This window comes from Apus apus, chromosome 24 (genome assembly GCF_020740795.1).
Source record: "Apus apus isolate bApuApu2 chromosome 24, bApuApu2.pri.cur, whole genome shotgun sequence".
Classification (NCBI taxonomy): Eukaryota; Metazoa; Chordata; class Aves; order Apodiformes; family Apodidae; genus Apus; species Apus apus.
This window is the reverse complement of record NC_067305.1, coordinates 2,649,383-2,667,205: the sequence shown is the minus strand read 5'-3', so window position 1 is coordinate 2,667,205 and position 17,823 is coordinate 2,649,383. Positions and strand designations below refer to the sequence as shown.

The 17,823-nt window shown below is 48.7% G+C and overlaps 2 protein-coding genes and 1 long non-coding RNA gene across 3 annotated transcripts in view; 2 read left to right on the top strand and 1 right to left on the bottom strand.

Annotated features, from left to right (window-relative positions):
- Positions 1 to 4,972, bottom strand: part of MLLT1 (MLLT1 super elongation complex subunit) — a 31,794-nt gene extending 26,822 nt beyond the window's left edge. Inside the window, exons 1-2 of the mRNA XM_051639771.1 lie at positions 4,795 to 4,972; positions 1,538 to 1,718 (exon numbers count right to left, since the gene is read on the bottom strand). Coding sequence (XP_051495731.1) covers positions 1,538 to 1,718; positions 4,795 to 4,806 — 193 coding nt within the window. The 5' untranslated portion in view covers positions 4,807 to 4,972. The remainder of the gene's footprint in view (positions 1 to 1,537; positions 1,719 to 4,794) is intronic.
- LOC127394058 (acidic leucine-rich nuclear phosphoprotein 32 family member B) overlaps positions 1 to 17,823 on the top strand; it is a 55,294-nt gene that overhangs the window by 269 nt on the left and 37,202 nt on the right. The window lies entirely within an intron of this gene.
- Positions 5,600 to 8,891, top strand: LOC127394069 (uncharacterized). The gene is made up of 3 exons (XR_007891595.1): positions 5,600 to 5,705; positions 7,891 to 8,073; positions 8,669 to 8,891. It is a non-coding gene; the product is annotated as an uncharacterized LOC127394069 (long non-coding RNA).

Below are 17,823 nucleotides of genomic sequence, written 5' to 3'. Positions count from 1 at the left end.
TGCAATATCTATGGAAGCTGGCATTACGAGCAAGTTTAGGAAAGGCTGCAAAATGGAGAGGCTGGAGAAAATATGTCTCTTTAGAGGTAGATGATCAGGCAACTGACTGAGCAAAGCCCACGTACTACCCCAAAGTTGTTTGTAATGAAGTAATTACACCAGATGACAAGAACTGTGGCACAGCAGATTGTAACTTTTATTCTTTAAATTAGCTTTCAGCTCAGTATTGCACTTGCTTATCATCCATCAGTTTTACTACATCAGTTTGAAGGAGATTCGACAGAGACTCGATTTGCACCCTTATGAGCTTTGAGCTGCTTTCCCCTCTGGACTCTCACAAATAACCCTGGTAGGAGATAGATCTCAGACATCCTGAGTGACCAGCAGCCTTGCAAAGAAGTATTTCAAAGAATAACCATTACAAAGTCATTTAGAGCAATGCTCTGCATTCCATGTAACACTCTAACCAATGCTTCTAAATATCTCCAGGGGGTGTCAGGAGGATGGGGTCAGACTCTGCTCAGGGGTGCCCAGGGACAGGACAAGGGGCAATGGGCACAAACTGGAGCACAGGAGGTTTCGCCTGAATGTGAGAAAATACTTCTTGACTGTGAGGGTACTGAGTCCTGAGACAGGCTGCCCGGGGGGGGGTTGTGAAGTCTCCATCCCTGAAGACATTCCAACCCCACCTGGATGTGTTCCTGTGGGATCTGCTCTAGGGGATCCTGCTCTGGCAGGGGGGTTGGACTGGGTGATCTCCAGAGGTCCCTTCCAACCCCACCACTCTGTGATTCTGTACTAACACTACAAATGCAGTTACACAACCTTAAGCAGATCTAAGGTCTTTGCTGCTGCTGAAAAGGGCAATTTCTGCTCCTCCACCTCAACCATACACTCCTGCAGCCCCACGCCAAGCATAAGGCTGATGTTGCTGCACAGACAGAAGAGATCCAGCAGAAAGCAACACTACGACCTGCACACCCTCCCCAGCCTTGCTGACTGCACACTGCTTGTGCACAAACCTGCAGCTGGAACATCCAGCCTGTGGCAAAGTGGCCACAACCCCTTTGGCATCACTCATTTCTGCTGGCTTAAACATCACCTGAACTGACACCTGAGGCTAGGAACTGCAAGAATCCTGGTGGCAACTTAATGACCACTGCAGAAGTCTCCATACTCCAGTCTGTATCTGAGTGTCTCTCACCAATCACATCCTTCCAGCCTTTCTTAGTGAATATGAACAAATCAAACCCATTTTGTACCATGAATTATCTAGTCATGACATGTCCTGAGAACCTGCCTGTAGTAATGCATCTCATCTCCAGCCCTTTCATCAGAAGGTCCCATTCTCCCTGACCTTCCTCAAAGACTGTCAAGGTTCAAGCTGAAGTGCCTGCAATGCACATTTTGCTCCTCTTTAAGAAGATACTTAACAAAGAATGACAGCTCAGGACAACCTTGACTCACACAACGGCTCTTTCACACAGAAAAGACCTAATAAAGCGTCTTAAAAAAATAAAAATAAAAATACACTCACCTCTCTTGGGTTTTGGGAAGCTCTCATGTAGCCTGAAGACCACCCTTTCCACAAAATGCTGGATGTCACACTGCTCTGGGCCACGGACAAACACCATCCAGTCATGAGTAAACCCCTCCGTGGTGGGCTTCTTCCTCAGCTGGGCTCTGTGCCCCAGCTCCAGTTTGACTTGAACTGTGCACTGTTTCAGGGCAGAGAAAAACACATCAGCAAAATGAAAGCTTCCATGTTACACACAAAAGCTGAACCCCCCCCAGACACAAGACACTGGATCACCACAGGGGAGGAATTCAACAGCCTCCAAAGAAATTCCTCTAATTCTGAAAATTACAGTGTTGTCAATTGAAAAAGGTACCATAAAAATAGCTCCTAGCACCATTTCCTGCCAGTTTTCTTCCCAATATTAACACTGCAGAGAAAACAGCTTTAGAAGAGGGATGGGTTTATCTGCCTCACTTATCTACTAAATTGTGAGCAAAGCCCTAACTGAGGAATCTTTATTTCTAGAAAGTGTCAGAGACAGAACTTGGTGTTCACAGCTTAAGAGAATTCACAGCACTGACAGAAAACTGATCTTGAAACAGGAAAAATTGGATCATGAATGGGTGGTTCTGATATTCTCTGGAATATGCAACCCATTAGGATACAGCTATGATGTTCCTTGTGTTCTTTTAAAGGCATTTTATTAATGCACTTTTAAAAACCAAGTTTAACATAGACCATGTCTGCACAATATCCAACACTAAAATGACCTAAATTCTGATTTGCACTCCTGAATCCTACTCCAATCATAGATTAACAAGAAGGTGTATTCAGTGTCTCACCCGAAGCACAAAAATCCCATTAGATAAATTAATTGTGAAGATCAAGATTTTACTGCAGACTTCACAGTCAGAAGAAAGCAAATGAATTGAAGAGCTGTGACAAAGGCAAACCTGCTTCAGACACAAGTTTGAGGGCTTTAGATTTGTAGAGGCAGGGAATTAACACCTCAGGGACCTGACTACTTCCCAGTTCTATCCACATTCTTTAGACAAACTAGACCAGCAGCACAGTGATCACCAACAACCCAACAAAACCCAACTTCAGCAACTGGAAACTTATTTTAGAAAGGGCAGTTTTTAGTCTTCACCCCCTTTTTTACCTAAGGCTTGAAAAATAAGTGCCTTGTTCTTTCTGGCAGTTCTCAATTACCATCAGGAGAGGCAACATTGTCATTACCTGAATTACAGGTGGACAGAGCCAAGCTGAAGGAGGAAGGGAAGAGAGAGCTTCCCAAAATCTAGACAAATATTTAGGGAAAGTATTCTCATTTTTCCACTGAGGAACTACACCAAGGAGTTATGACCACGATGAAGGCTCCAAAAAAATATATTTTTGGCATATCTAACCTGGCATGCTATAGAAATGTGATTTTCAGAGCATGGTTAATACTTTGAGAAAGCACGAGTCACTCAAGCTCAGGACTTTTCTTTGTAAGAAGATCACACAAGAGGTCTGCACAGCACCAGCCATCAAAGCTCGACCTCCCAAATTGCAGCCCAGTTCCAATTTCAACTCTAAGCCCCAACACACTCTTCCAGGCAATTATCTTTATAGCAAAATACCTTCAGCTGCTATTCAGCCCATCAATCCTAAGACTGGGGGACAAACTCATCTAATTAATTGCTTCACCTGTTTCACTACAACATTTCTTGAGGTTACCTTTCTCTGCACCTTCTCTTGGCAGGCTGTATTTTTTTCCTATCCTGTGCTCTAGGGCTTCCATACCCTGGCTCCATCTCACTCCTACTCTGAAAATGAAGGTCCATGGCCAGCTGTTCTTTCATGTTGTAAAGGAATAAGAAAAAAAAGGCAAGGTGTGTTTTACTCCAAGCCCAGCAATCTCCCCCACAGAGGAAAAGCATTATGTGGAGGCTGCCTGCCTAAATCCTAAGCTCCCAAGGAGGGTGCTTCCAGGCCAGCTTTTTCTGGGATACTTCCCACAGTGTTCACATCAACTGAGCCAGTCTGTTCTGCAGCTTCCCGTTATCGATTCCATAATTACCCTTTAAATTGTGCTACTGTTGCCAGTTACTCCCCATCTCCACAGAAGTGCAAATGACTGTCAATCTCCAGGATTTGCCTTTCTACTTGAAACGGCTGAGAAATTTTAGCTGAGAAACAGATGGGACTAACGTGGAAGAGAACAAAATTAAACAGAAGAGAGAACTGTTTAACTGAGAGTGAAAGTTGTACTTGCTACACTCCTCACATCTCGGTCCAATTAGCAATCGCTACGAATTAAGGCAGAAGTTGAAACACATTTGAAAAGAAGCTCTCCCAACATAACAAACACCCGAAGTTGCTCCACTGAAAATGGAGGGTTTGTTGTTTCTTTTTTTCCCCCCCTCTAAGCGTGTCTCTCAACAAAGGGAAATCGGGATCCTATTCAAACAATTTGTAACAATACAAAGGAGTCCGCTTTTCAACTTCTCAATAAACATTCTGAAGGCTGCTCGGGCTTTTTGTTTGATGTGCTAATTGCCTAAAAGCCAGAACCAGTTTCCAGTCGCTCTCCTTTGGCTGATTATTCACAGGATAGCGGGGCTCACCTCCTGAACCTCAGCCTCGGAGGGAACCTGTTCCCAGCTCGCACACAAAAGGCCTGAGAGCTCTGGATCACCTCAGGTAAACTTCCAGCATCCATCGCCAACCTCTGCAGCCCCGCAGCCACCCGGGAGCTACCGGGCAGCTTCCCACCGCCTTCCCGGGAGCGGGAAGAACTCTCTCGGTGGCATTAACCCTTTGCACGGCGGCTGAGGGGGGGGGGGTGTGGGGGGCAGGAACGCCGGCACCTCCCCTCCCTGTAATAAAGCCCGGGCAGGAATTTGCGGGAAATGCTGCTGCCACCCCCCGCCGCGGGCGAGGCTGCAGCGCGGCCGCCCATGAAGGGGAGAGAGCTGAGCAACATCCCCCCCCCCCAAAAAAAAAAAAAGGGGGTGCGGGGAGAAGGCGTGCCTCCCCAAAACGGGGGGGGGGGCGATGCCCCCCAACACCACGGAGGAGACCAATCCCCCCCCCCCTCCCACACCTCCTCCAGGATGGGGGTGGGGGTCCGCCCAGTGGAAACCCCCCCCCCCCCACGCGGTGCAGGGGGACCCCGGCCCCTCCCCACGCGTGCCCCACAGCGCGGGGAAAGGTGTGGGGGGGTGAGGGGGGGGCGGCGCTGAGGGGCCCCACCCCCGCGGCGGGGCTATCGCCGCCGTTCCCCTCACCTGATTGTCCATGGCTGGGCGCAGCTCGGCGGGCCCCGCTGGCTCCCGCCGCGACGCTTCGGCTGGCCGGTCGGTCGGTGGGTCGGTCGGCGGGGGGGGGTCTCTTCCCCCCCTTTCTCTCTTTTAACCCCCCCCCCTCCCCACACACACACACACACGGTCTCTCTATGAGCGAAGCCGCTTTACCGTGGGGCGCCCCCCCCCACCCCCCTTCCCCGCCGCCTCGGCCGCCGCCGGCTCCTCGGTCGCGGCCCCTCGCGGCCCCTCACGGCCCCTCACGGCCCCTCACGGCCCCGCCGCCGCCGCTCGCCTCATTGTGTGTCACTCACAGCCACCAGCCCCGCCACCCCCCCCCGGGCGCCCGCCCCGCGGAACCGGAAACCGACACCACCAGAGAGGGGGGGGGGAGAGAGTGAGAGAGAGAGAGAGAGAGAGAGCGAGAGAAAGAGAGACACCCTCCCGCAGCCAATCACTGCGTCGCATCGCGCCCGGAGGCGGGGCTTACCCCCCTCCTCCTCTTGATTGGCAGATGATGGGACCAATCAGCGGCGGGGCGGGAGGCTGAGGGGGAGGGGGGGGCGGGGAAGAGGCGGGTCCCGCGGTGGGTCAAGCGGGGGGTGGGAGGCGGGAGCGGCGGCTCCTCCTGCCCCGCACCCCGGGCCCCGCACCCCCCCGGCCCCGCACCGTGCCCTGCCCCGTGCCCTGCCCGCCTTCAGGCTCCTGACCCGTCCCCGCGTCGCTTCCCTTCCCCTTCCCACCCCCGCCGGCGGGACGGAGCGGTCGGGCCTCGCTCTGCGCCAGCCCGCCCCTTCTCCCTCCCCCGGCCCGCGCTCCTCCGGCGCTGAGTCTCGCCCCGTTGGTTCGTTTTCCTTCAGCAAACGAGCTGAGGAGAAGGGAAACCACAGCTCCCGGTACAGCGGGCAGGGCAGGCCGGGGTGGCCGGGCAGGGCTGCTCGCCCTCGCTCTGCCTTGTTCTCCTTCTGCCTCTCTCCTTCCTTCTCGTTTTCCCTCCATCTCTCCCCTTCGCTTTCCCTCCCTCTCATTCCCCCCCCCGTCTCGTTTTCCTCCTCGCTGTCCTTCAGTTTCCCACGATTTCCCCTCTTTATCTCTGGTTTCTCCTCGGTTTTTCTCATTTCCTTCACCCTCACCTCCATCCTCTCTTGTTCTCCTTCAGTCTCCCTCATTTTTCCCCTTGCTCTCATTTCCTCTCAACTGCCCTTGGTCTCCCTCATTTTCTTCCTGTTTTGTTCATTTTCCTCTCATTCTCCCACATTTCTCTCACTCTCTCTCATTTTTCTCTGTTTTTCCAATTTCCCTTCAGTCTCCCTGAGTTTCTCTCCCTTCCCTCTTGGTCTCCCTCATTTTTCCCTCAGTCTCCCTCATTTTCCCCTTCTGTCTCCCGTATTTTCTGTTTCAATTCCCCCCTCAGTCTCCCTTATTTTTTCCCCCAGTCTCCCACATTTTCTCTGTTTCAATTTTCCTCTCAGTCTCCCTCCTTGTACTCTCATTTTCTTTCATCTCTCCCCAGACTCTGACATTTTTTCCTTCAATTTCCACATTTTCTCTCATCCCCACTCAGTTTCCCCCATTTTTTCCTTCAGTTTCCCCCATTTTTTCCTTCAGTTTCCCCCATTTTTTCCTTCAGTTTCCCCCATTTTTTCCTTCAGTTTCCCCCATTTTTTCCTTCAGTTTCCCCCATTTTTTCCTATCCACACTTAGTCTCCCTCATTTTCTCTCAGGCCTCCCCTCAGTCTCCCTCATTTCTTCCCTCAGTCTTCCACATTTTCTCTCATCCCCCCTCAATCTCCCTCATTTTTTCTCACCTGTCCCCAGTTTCCTTCATTTTTTCTCATCCTTCCCTCAGTCTCCCCCATTTTTCCTTCTATTTCTCTCATTTCCTCTCATTCCCCCTCAATCTCCCTCATTTTCTCTCATCCCTGCTCAGCCTCCCTCATTTTTTCCTTCAGTTTCCCCCATTTTTTCCTTCAGTTTCCCCCATTTTTTCCTTCAGTTTCCCCCATTTTTTCCTTCAGTTTCCCCCATTTTTTCCTTCAGTTTCCCCCATTTTTTCCTTCAGTTTCCCCCATTTTTTCCTTCAGTTTCCCCCATTTTTTCTCATCCACACTTAGTCTCCCTCATTTTCTCTCAGGCCTCCCCTCAGTCTCCCCCATTTTTCCTTCTATTTCACACATTTTCTCTCATCCCCCCTCAGTTTCCCTCACTTATTCCCTCAGTCTCCCACATTTTTCCTTCTATTTCCCTCATTTTTTCTCATCCTTCCTCAACCTCTGTCATTTTCTCTCATCCCTCCCTCAGTCTCCCTCATTTCTTTCCTCAATCTCTCTCATTTTCTCTCATCCCCTGCTCAGCCTCCCTCATTTTTTCCTTCAGTCTCCCCCATTTTTCCTTCTATTTCCCTCATTTTTTCTCATCCCCCCTCAGTTTCCCTCATTTTTTTTCTCATCCTTCCCTCAGTCTCCCCGTTTTTCCTTCTATTTCCCACATTTTTTCTCATCCCTCCTCAATCTCCCTCATTTTCTCTCATCCCCTGCTCAGCCTCCCTCATTTTTCCCTCATTTTTTCTCATCCCCCCTCAGTTTCCCTCATTTTCTCTCATTTCTTCCCTCAGTCTCCCCCATTTTTCCATTTCCTACATTTTCTCTCATCCCTGCTCAGCTTCCTTCATTTTTTCCTTCAGTTTCCCTCATTTTTTCTCATCCCCCACTCAGTCTCCCCCTTTTCCCCCCTTCCCTTTCCCCCCATTTCCCCCTTCCCTTTCCCCCCATTTCCCCCTTCCCCTTTCCCCCCTTTTCCCCCTTCCCTTTCGCCCCCATTTCCCCCTTCCCTTTCGCCCCCATTTCCCCCTTCCCTTTCGCCCCCTTTTCCCCCTTCCCTTTCGCCCCCTTTTCCCCCTTCCCTTTCGCCCCCTTTTTCCCCCTTCCCTTTCGCCCCCTTTTTCCCCCTTCCCTTTCGCCCCCCTTTTCCCCCTTCCCTTGCCCCCCTTTTCCCCCTCCCAGGCGCTGCCGCCACGGAGCCCGCGGGGCAGCCAGGGATGTTCACCGCAGGGGAAACAACATCTCCTTTTCTGCTCTGTAGCGGGAGGAATTTGCAATGCAAACGCAGCCAGGGATTCCTCCAGCGGTGATCACCCGCGGGCTCAGCTGCCTGACAAGCCCGGAGGTCCCTGTCCCGCCTGAAGCAGCTTTAGGAACCACCCGCCCTGCAAACTCCGTTTTCTCAGCACCTCTCCTGACCGAGCGTGACATTTGCATCTGAAAAGTGGGTTTTGTTTACCTTTTCTTAGACCTCTAAATGACAAGTTACCCGCGCTTAATTTTGCCAGCCTTAAATTAGCGCCCAGCCGCGGTTTGTGACTGTTTCTCAGCAAGTTTTTTTTCCTTGAAGGTGCGAGGCAGAATTTTTTTTATTTTTTTTTTTTTTTTCCTTCGTGCAAACTTGTTTGAAGCAGTTTGTTGACCTCGGCGGGGCAGCAGAAAAATGCGTGTTAGCCAATAACGCGGTGTGTGTTGCTAACTGGTAGCCACAGGCAAGGATTAATCGGTTCCCAAATCGCTCTAAAGAGCCAGTTTACCTCATCAAGCTGATAGAGAATATTGGGAAAGCAAAATGCTTAATCGCTTCAGTTAACAACAACAACAACAACAAAAAAAAAAGACCCTGATTTAGATTCTTTTAAGTGCTCCAGTTCTAATTTTCCATGTTTCTGTCTGATGCAGTCCCAAGAGACATCTCCTTGGACAGTCTCTTTTTTTCTCCATTGAGACAGGGCCTCTTTCTCTGGGAGTTCTCATTGATATCTTTAATTGTGGACATTATTCCCATGCACGTGACTCTTAAATCTTTTATTTTCCAGCTCCCAATCCCGGCTAATCACTCACAGCCTCATCACAGTCCTGGGTGGTTACATGTTCCCAGGCCTAAATCTTTTTTGGAAATGTTTCCATCTTTCCCAGGTTTGACTCCACTTTTGCTCTTTCCTCCTTGTGCAAGTGGTGTTGCTCAGACACACAAGACCCTAAATGAAAACATGTCTGTTACTTCCTCTGAAACATCATTAAAATGTGCTTTTTATTTCATTTCCCATTGAGGACAGTTTTTCTGTGCCTTTAATTTTGCCCAGCCCGGTGTTAATGCTTGGTTTTCTGCTCTCCCAGTGCAGGACCTGGACTGCCCTCCCACTTCAGCACACCCATATTTACTTCTGCTGGTCTGGATGCAAGTTGCTCCTCCAGTTTTCAGCTGCTCTCTGAACTTGGGTGCCATCTGAGCAAAGAACTTAGACAATTCCAAGTCAGGGATGGGAAACTCCCAAGAGAGATTCCATGGCACCCCAGGCTGAGTGTCCAACATGTGGCCACTACAGGATACTGAAGAGTTTGGGGTGCCCTGTTCAGAGTAAGAACATCATCATACTGATGTCTCCTGCAAGCCAGCACCCCAGGGCTCTGTGCAGGGACAAGTAGTTCCAGTGGATTAATTTAAAATTTGCTGGAGTGGCTTTTTACATTCAACTGTGAAAACACTCAAGGAGAAGGACACGGAGCTCCTGGAGAGAGTCCAGAGGAGGCCACAGAAATGATCCAAGGGCTGGAGCAGCTCTGCTCTGGAGCCAGGCTGGGAGAGTTGGGGTGTTCAGCCTGGAGAAGAGAAGGCTCCAGGGAGAACTTAAAGCACCTTCCAGTGCCTGAAGGGGCTCCAGGAAAGCTGGGGAGGGACTTGGGACAAGGGCAGGGAGGGAGAGGACAAGGGAGGATGGATGAAAACTGGCAGAGGGAGATTGAGGTGAGACATGAGGAGGGAATTGTGGAGTGTGAGGGTGGTGAGAGCCTGGCCCAGGTTGCCCAGGGAAGCTGTGGCTGCCCCATCCCTGGCAGTGTTGAAGGGCAGGTTGGATGGAGCTTGGAGCAACCTGGGCTGGTAGGAGGTGTCCCTGTCCATGCAGGGGGTTGGATTTAGATGATCTTTAAGGTCCCTTCCAACCCAAACCATTTGGTGACACTTGCTCCACTAGCAGTTCCCAGTTCCAAACAGTTTCCAACCCAAGGACAATCCAGCTTACCTCCAATTTTCTCTTTAAGCTTCCCCCCCCAAAAAAAAAAGAAACAACTCACAGCCAAGGACTGATAATTTCCCAGGCTCCACAGGAGCGTGTTGGGAATTTCAGGTGCTGGGTAGTGTGCCAGTGGAGCCAGCAGCCATCCAAGGCACCTCCAAACTTCTGATTGAGCAGGGAGATCTCCAGCTAACGAGCTGTCAGCTGGGTGCCTTCGCACCCGAGGCAGCCGTGGGCTGAGCTCCTGTTCCATTCTCTCTCTTCCAGCAGCTTCTGAGCTCTGCAATAAGCGTCTGCAAATCCAATTAGCGTCTTTCTTTGTGGCCCTGGATGCTGGCAGAGAGCTGCTGTGTTGCTGCCATCTACAGTAGGGCCCGTGCCAATGGATAAGAAACAGATCTTATTTGCATATTCACATATGCAAATGAACCATGACAGCTCTCCCTAATTTTTGTTGGGGCTTTTTAGTTTCCTTGCCAGAGTCTTGCTGCAAAGATCCTTGTCTTGGACTGAAAGGTGTGTGTTTAATCCGGCTTGGCCCAGGGCAGGAGACTGTGCCAAGGGCTGGTTCTGTCCCCTGAGAACTGGGGATGGTGGTGAATAAAGTGGGGAAAAGGCTTTGATGGGAATGATTTCTGGGACATTTTTCCCAGCACAGGCTAATCTCATGACACCCCACCTGGAGCACTGTGTCCAGTTCAGGAGCCCCCAGTATAGAAGGACATGGAGCTCCTGGAGAGAGTCCAGAGGCAGATACAGGGATGATCTGAGGGCTGGAGCAGCTTTGGATGAGGCTTGGAGCAACTTGGGCTGGTGGGAGGTGTCCCTGCCCATGCAGAGGGTTGGATCTAGATGATCTTTAAGGTCCCTTCCAACTCAAATCATTCTATGACTGTATGATCTCCAGTCCTGGAAGGTACAGCACATCCTTTCTCTTTCCCTCCTGCACACATCAGGGCTGCTGGACAAGCCAAACCTGCCTGCTCTGGGGGAGCGTGAGTGAAGGAGACAACAGCTGGGGTGGTTGGGAAGAGACAACTCCTGGTGCTTTGGTGGGAAAGACATGTGAAGTGAACACACACACAGCCCCCCTTAGAGTCCCAATGTCTGTGGAACCCAAGCAGCTTCCTCACCAGCCTCCAACATCTGTCTCTTTGCAGGCATCACTCCTTGGGGTTGTGGCTGAACATTCACTCTAAGGCTCTTTTGCCAATTGATACCTGTGTGTCTGTATGTTTGTGGCTTGCTCTTTCCATCCAAGTTTCTTTTCTCTGTTTGTCATAATTCACTTCTATTTTCTCTTCATTATTTTACTTGCCTCTCCCCTTTTTTCCACTCTGAGGACTGCAAGTCCTGTGGTCAGTCTGTGCTTGGACACCAGCCAACCAGTAGGGCTGTCTCCAGCATTTCCAGAGTCAGGCAGTGCAAAAAAAAAGATGATCTTTTAATAGCTTCATGGGCTTAAAGATTAAGACACAAGTCTTGCATTTGAGCAGGGTGTCTCTGAGAAAATAGACCTGTATTCGTGACCCTAAGTTCTCTCCTGAACGTGCAAGAACTTAAAGCCTCAGAGAACATCCTGAACCTGAAGCCAAGAGAGGATTTGGTTTCTTTGGTGGCACCGAGGGGAGCTGGGGGCTGCTTTGGTTGTCTCTGTTGGCTGATGGGGAGAAAACGGAGCAGGAAGAGAAAACAGAGCAGGTAGTGACAGAGAGAGAAGCTGGGAGGAGGAGGAGTTTGTTAATTCTGCAGCGATGCTTCTTCTGGGGTAGCAGGGCTCCTGGTTTGCTGAGCACCACCAGGACCCCTGCAGGGAAGCATGTTGGTTCAAATCAGCTGTTCATCCCAGCAATATTTATTCTTCTAAAAATTATCCTGCTTTGCCTGTTCTCAGCCTTCCCCAGTTCACACTTCCCACTGCAGTATTCACAGCACATATTTAACACCAGGGTAGGATAGCCAAAGTCCAGATTGTTAATAGCTAAAAGCTCTGATTGCCAAAAAGATACTCCTAGCAACTACTAGCTGCATCTCGGAAAAATTACAGAGAGCTTAGAAATCCTTTAGTTCCATTATTAATGAAGGACTTTGTGTATATATATATATATATAAACCCAAACCAAAAACACACAACAGTGTAATACAGTTTAGCTCAAGTAAGTTCTTTTGTGCCTGAGGAAAATCTAAATTATAGCATACTCTAGCTACTGAAAAATGCAAAAGGCAACGTACAATAACCCTCTAAACCAGAAGGAAGAGGGAAAATTTTCTTAGGAAGCAGGAACACAATGAGAATTTATTCTTTCTGTGCATTTAGTGCTGGTGAAAGGAGCCAGATGAATAGTCACACACACGTCATGTCCCTTGCAGATGCGAGATGGGCAGCACAAGCGTCCTCAAACTGCCCTGCCAACGTGCTTCAATTCTGAATGAGAAGGACCAGCTTTCTGGGTGAGAAAGGAGTCTGTCTCTATTCAGTCCCTGACCCCTCTGCTCAAGGCTGTTAATGAAGGGGCCTCATTAACACCAAAGGTGAGGCTGGCATTGCAATGCAGCTGCTGGCTGGATCCACACCTATGGGTTCCCTTGGCCTGGTTGTTGTGCAGCCTTGGGGTGACTGTCCCTTTCTTTGTGCTCTACAGGCAGAGAGGTCAGCTTTGGCCAAGGGATGGAATGTTCTGTGCCAAACCCACCAGCTGACTGGACCTGCCACCACGAGCACTTCACAGTTTGTCCCACACTGCATCCAAGCTGGTGGCAGGAGTGCAGGCTGGAGGAGACAGGCCCAGGCACCGGATCTGCCTGTTGGAGCAAACACCATCGTGGTACAACGGGAGACTCACTGCTGAAATGTGTGCCTGCTTTGCATGGGGCTTCGTTTGGTTAATGCCATAGTCATTGAAAGGTGTTCACCTGCATGCTCAGAGAGAGGCCACCTCTGACTGTCACCCCAGATGGGTGGGCATAACCTTTGGGCCACTGAAAAATACCAGATGGGGGAAAAAAATTGCTTGAAAAATAGGACATGGCAGGAGGAGATCAGTAATGGAGTCTGACCAACACCAACAAACCTGTGCTGAATTGTTCTCTGGATTGAAGAGCCCAAAAAGCAAGTAGGAATTACTATCCCAGACAAACACAACCTTTCCCAAGGCATTCCCAGTGTTTGGAGTTTCTTTGGGCTCTAATGGAACAGTCTGGTGGCTGCACACTCGTCATGTGTCTGAGCATTCTGAGCTCTGGCTCACACTGCCTGGTGTCTTTCTCTCTTGGGACTGGTATTTCTGCAGTTTCCAACCCCAGGACATCAGCTTGGTGGCTTTCAGAGCAACCAGACATTTCCAACACCAGCAGCTGCCCAGCCTGGTGGCTTGATCCTCTCTACACAGGCAGCAGAGTGTGAGACACCCCAGAGCTGGCAGAGCAGCATTTCAGAACCTCTAACATGCAATTTAGTTTGAATTTCAGATTTCTGTAGATCCTGGGTCAGCTTCTGTTGTGACAGATTCCAGGCAAACTAAGCTGTTTTGCTGGAATAATATGAAATGAGCTTTCACCTGTCTACACAACAAGTGGAGGTGGGGTTGCCACATATGCAAACCACCTCTAATCTAGCTAGCTCAGGTATGATAGCAGTTCTGATAATCCCCCACACTGCAATATGGGCTATGCAGACTTGCCAGTGACTCAGGGAGTTTGGCTGGCACTGCCACACTGAAATTTGTCCCACTGAAACTTAATCATTATCACTGATACCAATGCCTGTGAGACAATAGTGCACCTGATTGCAGCAAAGTCCTATCTCAGTAGTGTGGTGTGTCCCAAATGCCTCCAAGCTTGATTTTGTTGCATAAAGGCCCAGACAGGGCAGTTTGAAGCAAGGCAGGTTGGCATATAAACCAATATAAACATGCAACAAACACCATTTTGAACACAGGAGAATTAAGAATTGCCTTCGTAGCTCCACTGTGGAGGCAGAGCTCTAACAAATTATTACCCTTTCCTACTCAGACAACAAAATAAGTAATTTAATGAATCATCATAGAATGCTCTGAGTTGGAAGGACCTTCAAGATTATTTAGCTCCAACCCCCATGCACAGGCAGGGACACCTCCCACCAGCCCAGGCTGCTCCAAGCCCCATCCAACCTGCCCTTCAACACTGCCAGGGATGGGGCAGCCACAGCTTCCCTGGGCAACCTGGGCCAGGCTCTCACCACCCTCACACTCCAGAATTCCCTCCTCATGTCTCACCTCAATCTCCCTCTTCCAGTTTTCATCCATCCCCCCTTGTCCTCTCCCTCCCTGCCCTTGTCCCAAGTCCCTCCCCAGCTTTCCTGGAGCCCCTTCAGGCACTGGAAGCTGCTCTAAGGTCTCCCTGGAGCCTTCTCTTCTCCAGGCTGAACACCCCAACTCTCCCAGCCTGTCTCCAGAACAGAGCTGCTCCAGCCCTTGGATCATCTCTGTGGCCTCCTCTGGACTCTCTCCAGGAGCTCCATGTCCTTCCTGTGTTGGGGGCTCCAGAACTGCTCACAGTGCTCCAGGTACTATAATACACACCCACAAGTGAACCCCTTACACATACACTTTTATTTGCCATCACTCTTTTATATAGATGAAGAATACAGTCAATTTGGAGACATTTCATGCCATTTTGAAACGCCTCGTGGCAGCACTGCAGATGCAGGCCATTTTCTCCCCTTGCCTGTGCATTTTCTGATCCTATGAAATCTCTTTTAAATATATGCATGAAATGTGTCATGAAACATCTGACATCTGTGGAGAACATATTCCTGTGCCGTATGGGCAGTGTGTAAGGTCGCTGATGAACAGCTTGAAAACAGCAATCATTTGCATATGGATATATAGATGTTTATGTAATGATGCCATCCCAAGGGAATAAGGACTTTGTCCCAGGGCCTTGTGGGCCACTGAACAACATCAGTGCTGTTGGAGTCATGGTGCATAAAGTTATGAGAATAAATACACATTTCTAGAGTGTTTAGTGCCTGGGAAATTTCATCTGTTCCTCATAAGAGGTCAATTGGTAGAGTTTTGTGGCAGGTAAAACAGGCAGGGGAGCAAAATGAGACCTTTGCTTTGTGGTATTTTGATCATTTGGAGGGTATGTAGTGATAAGACAAGGGGGAATAGGTTAAAACTGGAAGATGAGAGATTTAGGTGAGATATTAGGAGGGAATTTTTTAGTGTCAGGGTGGTGAGAGCCTGGCCCAGGTTGCCCAGGGAAGCTGTGGCTGCCCCATCCCTGGCAGTGTTGAAGGGCAGGTTGGATGGGGCTTGGAGCAGCCTGGGCTGGTGGGAGGTGTCCCTGCCCATGCAAGGGGGTTGGATTAGATGATCTTGAAAGTTCCTCCAAAGCAAACCATTCTATGGCTCTGATTAAAAGTCATCCTTGTTTAAGGAACACTTCTGCTGTACCAAGGTGTTCCAGAGCAGGTCTTGTTCTGCCTTTTAAGCATTCACTTCAGACTGGACTGGCTCTCTGGGCTGAACAGTCAGTACCCATTGGGGATGGTACAAATGGGGTCAGACCCTGTCTTTAATCTATGCCTTCCCTCAAGGATGGTAAATGTTACTCCATGTTACACGAGTAAACCTTTCAGTCTGATAGGATGACTCATGATGAATAACAAATTCAACTTGTTGCCATTTCTGCTCTGTTGCACAGATTTGGGTTTGATTTCACTTGGCAGTGCTTTGGTAGATGTTAATACTTGGCAATATTGGGAGAGTAAACAGCAAAAATCTCACATATATTAATTTTTACATTTTCACATTACAGTTCTTCATTGATTAATTTTTAAATTGATCCCAGAAAGCACTTAGGGAAATATTGCAGTTTGCACTTTGTTGGCATTACGTGGCACTATTTCTGGCTCCAGCCCAGCAAAATATATTCTTAAGTGTAAGCAAGTGCCCTTGATATCAATGGAATTATTCATATACTTAAAATTAAACATATGCTTAAGCATTTCAGTGAACTGAGACAGCTGGTCTCTTATGGAAGGCCTCTCTCAATCCATGCAGCATCGATTGCAGATTGTGAAATTTATAACCCAACTGAATGTTACTTTGGGTGAATACTTCAGCATTTCAGAGAAATCTTTGCCTTTTGTTCAATATTGGGAACAGGAAAGCTCAGTGTGCCATTACAGAGCAACCTGATTCAGGTTTCCTTTTAAAGACATTTATAAGAAACCATGTGCTTGCTTGAGCTCCTGAATTGGGACCCAAGTGAGGGACTGTTCACAGAAAGTGACTAAATAAAAAGAGGAGAAGAGTCCTAATTGAAAACATGCTTTGAGCTGTAAGGTAAAGGCACAGAAAAATTAATTCTTCCATTTTAGGCCTTTTGATAACAGCCATTATTAGACAATCAAAGTTATTCAAACCACTTTGTCAGACAAATGTGAACTGCTGCTTTTTCTCCTGAAAAGTGCAGCGAGAACGTCCTATGAAGTGAAACCAAATCACAGGGTTTTACAGAAACAGCTGACAAAGATAATTTGATCTTTTGATTAAAAATCTTTTATTTGTCAACTGATCTGTCCCTGTCATGGTCATGCTTCTCCTTACTGAGACTGAAGCTTTTGCCCACATCTCCCCTATGATCACTGCCCAAAATTGGCCCTGGTTATGTGAGCAGCCACCCTGTGAGTTAATGCAGAGCAACACGGGCAGGGGAACCCTGCCTGCTGCAATCACACTGACAGATTATTCACTGAAATACAACTAATCAAGCCCTTTGATCTGGCCAGAATAGTCAGCAACACCTGAAAAATCCTGGCATTTGTTTATATCCCTGTGGCTAATTTTGTCTTATATGAGAAGTGCTAACAAAGATGTAGGTAAAGGTGAAAAAACCACAAACAAACCACCATGAAGCAGCTTTTCCAGTAGTTGTAAGGTGGGTGTAACAGAATCACCAGCCCCTGAGTTGGAAACCCTGTGTCAGACCTCAAAAGTAGAAAGGACAACACTTTTAGGGGTAATAACTCTGGAACAATTCTCTTTCCTTCCTGGGTTTCTTCGCCCTTTGCTTTCCTGGTTTCAAACTTTGGACTGCAGACCTAGAAGATTAAAATGGAAGGGAAAAAATAAAATCAAAGCTGAATCAATGTTGTTTTAACATGACTCCAGCAGAGGGTTCTTTAAATCAATCGTAAAGATTGCTGGGCTGGCAATAAAATCCCAGGACCTGGTGACATCCATCCCATGTTTCAAACCTGTTATCTCCCCTTCTCTTTGAGACAGTTAAAAAATAAAGATCTTTTGCAAAAGGCATAAGAGACACTCCAGTGAAGCAACTTCTCTTGGCATTGTTTAGGGCAGGGACTGGGTTATTATTAATGACTTCTGCATTATTTATGCAGGTCCATGAATGTGCAATGTCCTTTACAGATAAATCACTCTGCCTTGAAAAGTTTCCAGTCCCTGACATGACAGTCCCCAATCCCTAACAACAGGAGGCACAACAGGTAAGTGGGAATCCTTGGTGCTGCAGGACTCGTGTTACCAACATGATTGTTTCATTTGTGTTGCAGTTCCACCAAACAGACTCAACTGATGTTGTTGTTTCTCAGCCTCTTCCATCTGGCATCGGTTGAAAGGAGCAGCTTCTTATCCTCTTCCTCATTCCTCCTCTTGCCTCTTTTCTTGTGGTTTAGGCAGCCATATGGCCAACCAAACCAAGGAAATGGTCTGAGTTAAGGCTCATCCGGTAAAAAAGAAGGAAAAGTTTAATTTTGACCCCTCCCAACTGGGATGCCCCAGTGAGCAGGTTTGCAGCTCTCCCTGCCCTGCCTGTTTCCCTGCACTGCTGGGTGAGCAGGCAGGTCACACCCCCAGGGGCACCCCCAGAGCAGAGGGTCCTGCTGCAGAAGGTACCATCAGAGCTCCCCATGCCCTGGGGGGGGTTTGAGAAGAGGCCATTTG